Source organism: Salvia splendens, unplaced genomic scaffold (genome assembly GCF_004379255.2).
Source record: "Salvia splendens isolate huo1 unplaced genomic scaffold, SspV2 ctg416, whole genome shotgun sequence".
Lineage (NCBI taxonomy): Eukaryota > Viridiplantae > Streptophyta > Magnoliopsida > Lamiales > Lamiaceae > Salvia > Salvia splendens.
The window spans coordinates 1-10,575 of NW_024599065.1; the positions used below are offsets into that span (position 1 = coordinate 1).

General features: G+C 37.7%; 1 protein-coding gene across 1 annotated transcript; it reads left to right on the plus strand.

Annotated features, from left to right (window-relative positions):
- The first annotated feature begins 8,053 nt into the window (after positions 1–8,053).
- On the plus strand, positions 8,054–9,759 carry LOC121790127 (zeatin O-glucosyltransferase-like). Its single transcript, XM_042188408.1, has one exon. It carries the CDS (start codon positions 8,250–8,252, stop codon positions 9,633–9,635), a length of 1,386 nt encoding a protein of 461 aa, XP_042044342.1. The 5' UTR covers positions 8,054–8,249; the 3' UTR covers positions 9,636–9,759.
- Positions 9,760–10,575: the final 816 nt, after the last annotated feature.

Genomic DNA, 10,575 nt, shown 5'->3' on the forward strand with positions numbered 1-10,575 from the left:
CAAGACATCCGAACCAACAACCACAAATCCAGCAAATCCAACAAAATTCCTTCCACAATCCAACTCCAATCTCTCAGATCTGACCATTAACCTACAATAACTCAGTAAACAGCTGCGAAACGCATTCCAACTCAGACAATTTAAAAACTCCAAAATCTCAATAAGCGAAACGATCAAACCAGAAATCAACAAATCGCCATAACGGAAAATCAAACTTGCATTTAAACCAGAAACTATTCGGTGAAAAGCGAACCGAGCTTCGAACAACGAAGCTCGGTAGAGTAAGCAAAATGCGGAAAGCGGAAAATAAATTGTTTTTTCGCTCCTAACAAGAGCGGTGTTACACCATATCGGAAGCTAAGATGAAACCCGGACGTGCGAACTGAGATCTCCTAAAACTAGTATCAAGTGTGTGGTGGGAAAGTGAACTAAGCAACAGGCTGTGGTGAGGTCTCCCCGGGAAGATCCCTCCAGCTTGCATGCTTCTGCCTTTTATAGATGCGGACATAGCCCTTGAGTCTTCGTAGAAATCCCTATTCTACCCTTCAACTCTGAGCTTCTCCGTCGAGCAATTCTCTTCATAATCGTTCACTAAATCGCCAGTTCCTCGACCTTGTGATTTTTTGTCTTCTTTCCTGGACCTGGCGAATTTCCTTCACACACCGGGCTTAAAACGTGCGTTAGTCCTAGTAAAATCACGAATTAAATCCCTAGACCCATGCATGAAATTAGCCTTATCAGATATATTCTAGTTTCTTATTATAAATAATTTAAGATTTTCTTAAATCTTAGAGTGATTGGATTTTATCTTCCGTCTTATGGATTTGGAGAAATTTGTTTATCTGAAATATCCTGGTAAGATTTAGATAATGATAATCCAAGGTCAGTTTTATCTTGAATTTTAGGATTTGATTTTAAAATCTAGAATAATCTAAGAGGATTTAGATAGATTCCGTTCTATTAGATAAATCCTAAATTAATTTGGATAGTCATTGTCCAATATAATCGTATCAAATCCGAAATCCTATTTGGTAAGATAGGAATTAATTATTTAATTAAATCTCCTAGATTTTATTAAATAATTAAATAATTATCCAATGATTAATCACCATGATTAAATGGATTTATCTGTTATTTGGTATTAATCTATTTTAAGTGGGTTATCTGTCTTATCTACTTATGTGATAATTATGCAAAAACCATGTTTAAAATTACTAAACGATAATTACAACAATGTGTTGTATATGGTCTCCATAAATTGGTCTATATATGAAGCAGTTTCTAATATTATCGCGACCCACCTTAGTAGGAGCAATAATCCTACGAAATAGCAAGTTCATAAGATTAGACTTCTTATTGGTAAATTGTTTAAAGTGGAAGCATGTTTCTAATATTATCGCGACCCACCCTAGTAAAAGCCATAATCCTACGAAATTGCAAGTTCATGTGTTTAAACATATTTATAAGGTAGCTATGGAATTTTGTTAGTGGCGTGCGACCTTCCCTAGAAGGAGTATCAAAATAGAAATGAAATTCCTAGATGCTAATATTTATGGTTAAAGCTTAGGCAATATTTGGCGGCCATACCACCTTAGTGGTCTCTGGACTATTCGTCGGTATTGTGACCAGGAAATTGTTGGAATCTGAATTTGTATGACCTCTCTAGAGGCGTACTTATTTTAGTTTTGACAATTACGAGATACATACATTGTTTTGTGGTTGTTTGCAATTATGTATCAAGCATAGTATGTGATAAATAGTTTTATTTCTTCTCAGCCAAATTCTTAATAATGTCTGCGAACCTTAAAGAAATCAAACTCGAAGGCCAAAATTATGTAGACTGGAAATATAAAATGGATAAGATTCTCATTGCTGAAAACTTAAAGTTTGTATTCACCAATTCATGTCCTCGATTTCCTTGACAAAATCCTATAAAGAAAGTTTAAGAATGCATTTCATGCATGTACCCGACAAGTTCTTTGAGATAGAAGGTCAAACTACTTTCTTTTAAGTAGTAAGACACGTCTTGGTTTATATTGATGAAAGAGGAATATCCAATAAGGACGATGTCCAAATTCTATTGGAATATCCACAAGAGATAGAATGTTTTGAAGAATCTTCTGATTCAGTTACTCAAATAGTTTCTACACTCAGTTCATTGCCAAATATAATAGGAAGTGATTATATGAATGTTGTTACTTAAAAGTTGGAAACCTTCTACATGATATTCACTTTATTACTAATAGAGGAAGATAACATGACAGATGATAGATTCGTTAAAGCTGCATCTTTCCTATGTCTTAGTCCAATCGAATAGAAGACTAGTAATGGAAAGAGGGAAGAGTTGAATTGTCATCAATGTCTGCTGAAAGCAAGAAAGGCAAGATAAATTAGGTGAAAAGGCAAGGAGAAGATGCATTGTAAGTCGGATTGACCTCTTCTGTAGAAGGACAATGACTTAGATAACAATGAAACTTCTAAAAGAGAGATCTAGATCCAGTTGGGCAGTTGTTGCAGTGGGAGCTATTTATTTATGCTCACTTTATTGTTTTGTTTTGATGTTAGAGATTTTGTTTTATTGGTACAGTCTTGTTTAGAATGAATTTATATTCAGTTTCTCAACTCATTTATGATTCTACGATGTTCAATGTCATTTGATAATGCTTGCATTATTGAGAAATGTTGATCGAATATCTATCATAGTACCATAGAAAAACAAATTATACATCATAGTATATAAACAATATAATTGCAAAAAGATTGAGTTTAACACCACAGTTCAACATCTTAAACAATGAATGATAAAGTATTTATGGTACTTAATCATAAGGCCAAGAAAGTACTTAGTAATTGTTCAAACTGATTTTGTCTAACTCAAGTGACTATCGAGATTTTAACAACTTGTTTGTTAAATAGCTTGAAGGTCAAGTAAGTATGGTTGATGCACTATAAGTTAGAATCCTTTGGTGGTTCAAAGGATTCAGAATACTATGCAACATAGAAAGACTAGTAAGTCTCAATGGTTTACACCATAGGAGACGAGCAAATGAGTTAAGATCAGTAGTGGGAGTTAAATCCTAGTTGACTACTTCAAGCATTCTTCTAAAGAATGGGATAGTCATATAAGAAGATATCGAAGTCTCTCGAAGACAAGTTCGATAAGTGAACAGTTTTACTCGATAACATCTTATCATTGATGGGATATACGTTGGAAACAACGAGTTATACCTTAAAGAAACTACCATAACATCAGTACCTTCTACAACACACGAGTTGTGGACTAGAGGCAAGTTTAGTCCAGCACATCTCAAGGCGTGGAGTTATTCCAACACATGTTTTGGAAAAGGTATCCAAGTAATTGGAGTTGTGTACTGAGGTATGTTTTAAGGTTGTCTCAAATGATAAAAAGGTACATGTTCTATAATCTTCACGGCAAGATATGTGTTTGTTTACACGAATACTAGATTCTTTGATGAAGATTATGAGGAGAACTACAAGCCTAACAAACATGATAATTCTCAAGATAATGAGAATATCTATTTTCCATCTTAACCAAGAAGTCATACCATTAGAAACTTATGCACTAAGAAAATCAACGTTTGTACCTAAGGTTGTAAGAGTCGTGTCGTAGTGGAAGCGTTCTTTGCGAACATAATAAGTTCATGGGTCTAAAAGAGTCTTAAGACTCGGTCTTAGATCAACTTGAACATAATCCCTGTAACTACAAGGACGCAATGACTTATTCAGATAATCATTCTTGATAAGATGATAGAGTCTGAATAACAATCTTAAATAGACAAGAATGTTTGCAAGACTTGCGATACTACCCATAGACTATTTCAGTCAGTGGGAGCTAGTGGACCTGCAAGTGTAAGCATGGATCTCAAAAGGCTAGAATAATGACAAAGGGTTATGCCCAGAGAGAATTATATTCTCGCCTGCCATTTTTGCCTAAGCCGATCTGTATATTGTCTATTGTAGCCTACATAAATTAGGATGTATGTACTATGATTGTCAAGACAGTTTTCTTTAAGTAGAAGTCTTGAGGAGATCATCTGCATGGAACATCTTAATGGTTATGTAATACAGGGCAAGAAAGTTGAAAGTGCACTATATTTGGTATTCTTGGTACTCTACGATGATGACATCTATAAAAGTTGATAAACAACTAAGAGGGTTATCTAGCATAGGAAACTGGTCGTCTACCCAGTTTAAGGATGATGGATTTAAGATAATCTAGTTACATTCTAAGCATCTGTGTCATTAGATTGCTAGAAAAAGAATGTATGTTTTCTTAAAGAATCCTACATCTACATAATACTTAAACACTTTAGCATTGAAAATTCCAAGAAAAGGTTTTTCTTTTTCTAGACGGAATTATTTTGTCTCTAGTCAAGTGTTTTTCGACATTGAATGAGATCAAGAAGAATGAGACAAGTTCTATAATTGGAAGTCTCATATATGCTATGATGTGTATTAAGTTAGATATTAGCTTTGCCGTTGGCATAAAAGCATGATATCATTTTAACCATGGCCAAGGACATTGGATTGGTAAAGAATATACTATAGTACTTGAAAAAGACTAAACGGTATGCTCTAGTTTACCAGACATCCATGATATGTCCTTTAGGTTACATCGACTCGATTTTATAATTGATCGGTGATCGAGTCATCCTCTGACTATGTTCACTTTAGGAGTTGAATACTGAGACATGAAGAAGTGTTGATCAAATCATAGACTCCATCATGAAAATTACAAGTGTGGTTTCATCGGAAACTACTAAGGTAGTTGTTCATCTCAGTAATTTTCTAATAGCTTTGACCGTGAATCCGAGTATGCCTATGAGTATTATATTTTGTTATAATTACTCTAGTCATATGTCTAACTCGAGGGAAACACGATCTGATAAAGCTAAGCATGATTTTGAGTATAAGTAGGATCTTGTTAGGATTGGTATACTGAAAAGCATATTTCGAGCAAGTAGCACGGATAGAATTGCTTGTATGCAATAAACTCTACAATCCCCTTTTAACTCAAGGCGAGAAGAATTAATTTTATTGCATTGATGTTTGCTTGTGCATTTATAAGGTGTATCTCAAACATTTAAATGTATAAGAAGCAAATAAGTCTAATTCTTCTACATAGTAGACTGGTCGTGAACGACGTTCACAGAATGTGACGCAGTCGGTCCTTTGTAGAAGAGAAATAGAATTTCACAACCCATATAGGCTTTGGCTACCTATCGTGAAAGGTTGCAGTGTCAGTCCGCATGTTTCCTTACCTTAGGAAATAAACGACACTGGTGTGGTATAGCACTGAAGGATCTAACAGTTGAGATAAGTCTTTCTTGCTATTTACTGAAAGACGAGGTCTCGGTGATTGTTATTTCTTAATCATTGTTGACATAACATTGAGCATACGATATTGATTATGCACTACTTTGATTTATCAAATGGTGCGGATTTTTCGCAATCCAAGAATCCTGGTATCTTGGGTAGTGGTGATCAATGTCTAGAGGTGCTAGTATTGTTATTGCAATGAATCGTGTGCTGGGTGAGTCCAGTTTGACAATATCCTCAAGAGGTGATCGAAAAAGGTTTTATTATTCAGAAACCAGGCCGGTTGGAACTTATTCCAGAATAATAAATAAAAAATTTGAACTAGACAACTCTTGGAAAAAGATAGTAATTAATTAAAGTCAAATAGCAGACTTAAATTAATTAATGAATATTTATATCTTAAACACGGGAAATAATAAACTAAAGAGGTAAAGCCCGGATTACTCGTAATTTGGGATTGGACGGGCAGTCAATATTATTATACTATAGTTGATGATAATAATATTCTATTGGACTTGTATTAAATTGAGGCTCAATTTAATTAGTAAAAGTCCAACAGGTTTGGCCCAAGTCCAACCTCCATGGATCCCTAATCTGGCCCATCATAACTCTATATAAAAGGAGATTAGAAAGGAGATTCAATGATAATTAAGAGTTAATTTTCGTGCTCCCCTCTGGGAGTGGACGAAAAAATCGGTTTTTGACAAAACTGATATTCTGTCTCCTTTCCAATCAAGTCCTTTTCGATTCTGACAAGCTTTGCCCACCCAAAGGTCATTAATAGAGTTCAGGATACAGATTAGAAGATTCATGGTTGAGTACAAAGATCATCACATGGAGAAGGCGCAAGCAATCGTCGATTCTTTGGAGAATCAGATCGGTAATCCTAAACCGTAGAATATCATGAATTAGGATTTTAATTCCTTAAGCATGATTTTTGTGCGTTCTTGTATGCATTTCAATGTTTAACATGTGAATCAATTAATCCCATAATCGGTCAAATAGATCCATATGTATGATTTATTTGTGAATGCATGACTTCCGCTGTGCAAAGGGCACCAAACCCCAACAAATCTTACACTCTGATAAGCATTTAGTTTGATGAATGAGATGCATAAAATTGGTAGCATTTGAAAATAAATTGAATAATGAATTCAACTTTGGAATTATAATAACCATCAATGACCTTATTAGAGTTCGGGGCTAATTTTCTATCATACTCCCTCTGTCCGCTATTAAGAGTTCGGGCCTAATTTTCAATCATACTCCCTTTGTCCGCTATTAAGAGTTTGGGCCTAATTTTCTATCATACTTCCTATGTCCGCTATTAGATATCCTTTATTCCCGTTCGTCTGTCAATAAATGTCTCATTTTCCTTTACTCTTTCTGTCAAATGAACCACACATTCTAATAACTCATTGTACTCACATTTTATTATAAAACTAATATATAATTAACTATTTTTCTCCACTTTCTTTTATAAAGTCAAACACGTTTTAAAAACTCGCACCGATAAAAATATTCCCTACATCTCACCATAGTAAAAGCGTTTCGTTTAGCACTCATTTTGGAAAATGATTAATATTTCTTTTATTTTACTCTCTACTACAGTAGGATGGATGGAATAAGATATTTAATGATAAATGGATGGAGTACAATCAACGATGACTTCTCAGGTAAATCAAATTTCTCCTTAATATAGATTTAGCTGCACCTTGTATATAAATATATATTGGTTAATAGTAGTAATATGTAGTGGAGTAGTTTTTGACATAACATAATTTGAATTGAAAACAAGGAATTGTCAAAATAGATTCTTCCGACATCCTAAGTTAATATAGTCATACTCCTGCAATCATGATCAGAACAAGTAATGGTGGGATGATGTATAGATTCACACGTTGTGTAACAAAAATGTCACCTCTTAAAAAACACATGATACATGTGTTTTTTTGCACGAAAGAAGTTTGAATATAACAGTACTAATCGAGTCAATAAGAAGATACCAATGTAAAACTAAAGACTCATTGAACAAGGAAACAAACTATAGTCGCTATGTTCATATTTCATAAATAAGCTGGAAGGAAAACCATATGGAGTTCACGTGAATCTCTCCCAAATTTATATTCAAACTCCTTAATTCTCTCACCACGTGTGTATTACACGCATCTACCTAAAATTGGTATTCCCTCTACCACCATATAACTAAACACGAGTGGGAATCCTTGCTGTGCAATATAGCACAGTAGAACAGTAGTTGTTGTGCTATACTGCATGTCAGAGGATCATCATCCTTTAAAGAGTCATTTTATTATTTTAAATAGTCCACAATTATAAAAAATCATTTATTTTATTTCATTTTTAATATACGGACCATATATTTCACTAACTCTTTATCCTCACAATTTATTATAAAACTAATAATACTTCATATGTCCTGAAAATTTGTCACTTATTCTCATTTTCATCTGTCCCTAAAAATTTATCATCTTTCTCTCATTTTTTGTAGTGGACCCACATATCACTAACTCATTCTCACTCACATTTTATTAAAAAAATGAATATATAAAAGTAGAACCAACATGCCACTAACTTTTCAACTCACTTTTTATTAAATTTCTTAAAACCCGTTATAAGAAAACTCAGCCTGGTCAAATGATGACGAATTATAAGGAACGGATGGACTACTAAAAATGGTTCAAATATTAAACTCGCTATGTATCTTTACTTTTTGTGATTCACAAAGATAAATACTTTCTTAAAACATGTACCAAATCAAAATGACTCTTCATATGGTGGACGAATCAGAGGTGATACGCGTGGGACGCACGCGCAATTTACACAACCAAACCATCATAAATGGAGTATGAGACGCAACTCAATTTTGCATTTTCTACCAAAGCAACAAAATGGCGTCGAATTTCTTCCAAGACGACGTGGCGGTGCTGATGGTTCCATTCCCACTTCAGGGCCACCTGAACCAGCTCCTCCACCTCTCCCGCCTCATCTCCTCCCGCGGCGTGTCGGTCCACTACGTCGGCACCGCCACCCACAACCGCCAGGCCCGCCGCCGCGCCCAGGGCTGGGACCCCGTCTCCGCCTCCAACATCTTCTTCCACGAATTCCAATCCCTCCACTTCACCGCCCCTCCGCCCGACCCCTCCGCCGCCATCAAATTCCCCGGCCACCTCCAGCCCCTCTTCGACACCCTCCACTCCCTCCGCCGCCCCGTCGCCGACCTCCTCGCCTCCCTCTCCGCCTCCCGCCGCCGCGTCGTCGTGGTGTACGACTCCCTCATGGGCTCCGTGGTCCAGGACTTCGTCAAATTCCCCAACGCCGAGTCCTACATTTTCCACAGCGTCTCCGCCTACACCATCTTCTTCTTCCTCTGGGAGACAGGCGGCCGCCCCTTCGCCGTCGACCCAGAGATCCTCTCGGGGCTCCCGGCCCTCGAGGGCTGCTTCACCCCCGAATTCCTCAAATTCGTGGTGAAGCAGCATCAGTACCTCAAGCTCAACTCGGGCCGCATCTACAACACCTGCAAGGAGGTCGAGGGCCCGTTCCTCGACCTCCTGGAAAAGCCCCACATCAGTGGGGCAAAAAAGCAGTGGGCCCTCGGCCCATTCAACCCAATCGTCTCACCCAAGAGAAAAAAGCCCCACAAATGCCTCAAGTGGCTCGACAGGCAGCCCCGGAACTCGGTCATCTTCGTCTCGTTTGGCACCACCACCACGCTCTCGAACGATCAAATCCACCACCTGGCAACGGGACTCGAGAGATCCGGCCAAAAATTCCTGTGGGTTTTACGTGATGCTGATACTGGAGATGTGTTCAAGGCGGCAGCTTGGCGCGGGGCCCAGCTGCCCCAGGGGTTTGAAGAAAGAATTATAGGAACAGGTTTGGTAGTGAGAGACTGGGCGCCGCAGCTGGATATCCTGGGGCACTCGGCCACAGGGGGATTCATGAGCCACTGCGGGTGGAATTCTTGCATGGAGAGTATGTCGATGGGGAAGCCGATCGCGGCGTGGCCGATGCATTCGGATCAGCCGAGGAACACGGTGTTGATCGCCAGAGTCCTCGGGATCGGCCTCGTCGTGAGGGACTGGGCCCGTCGGGCGGAGGTCGTGAAGGCGGACGTGGTGGAGGATGCGGTGCGGAGGCTCATGGCATCGGAGGAAGGGGAGGCGATGAGGAAGAGAGCGGCGGAGCTGGGTAGGGCCGTCAGGGACGCGGCGAAGGAAGGTGGCTCGTCGTGCTTCGAGTTGGACTGTTTCGTGTCACATATTAGTAGATAGATCGTAGATTCGACAAAATAAAAGTATATCATATTAATCGATCGTAATGTATTAATGTAGGAGTAATTGTTAGGTATCATATTATAATTACTTACAATTATAAATATGAATGCAATTGCGCGCATACATTATGTGGACCTAAATAGATAGCTAAATATTAATGATTCATGGATTATACTCCTGTATTTACTAGCAAGTCATATATGTAGAAGGGCAAAGTTAAGAAATTTTGATAAGTTTCACAAGTTTGAAACTTAATAATTTTCTCAATTGTCCATAAATGTACATAAATTGTATATATATGGAGTGTATAATATCTCCTAAATTATAAATTTAATTGAATGATACTATAGGTCCTGTTAGGTTGAGATTTTTGGGCCTAATTGAGAACTAAGATGCATTTTCAGCCACTCATTCACAATTTTTGCGTGATGTCAACTACGGAGACATTATGTCAACTAGGGGGCATAATTGTCATTTTCGCGTGATGTCAACTACAGAGACATTAAATGTTATTTATGTCAACTATTATGTCAACAACAACATTTTACAAATAATTAATGTCAACAACAAATATTTTCATGTCAACGACCTATATTATTTATTTCAACAACAACGTTTTACATATAATATATGTAGATATATGTAGTTGACATTATATATATGTAGTTGACATGGATTATATATGTAATTGACATGGATTGTACACATAGTTGACATTATATGTGTATAGTTGACATGAATTGTATATGTAGTTGACTTCCGCTTTATGCAAAAAATCGTGTCGGACTTGCCGTACCGAGGCAATTCCACCGCCGTCGATCCCAGCATCGAATCACTGTATTTCCTCGGCATCGCCACCGCCCACCCCCTCGTCGATCGCACCACCACCTCCGCCGAAGAGTCGCGATTCCAATCCGCCACCAAATGTCGCTGTCCG

Coding starts and splice junctions, on each gene's coding strand:
- LOC121790127 (XM_042188408.1), top strand. CDS start 8,250: ATGGCGTCGAATTTCTTCCAAGACGACGTGGCGGTGCTGATGGTTCCA.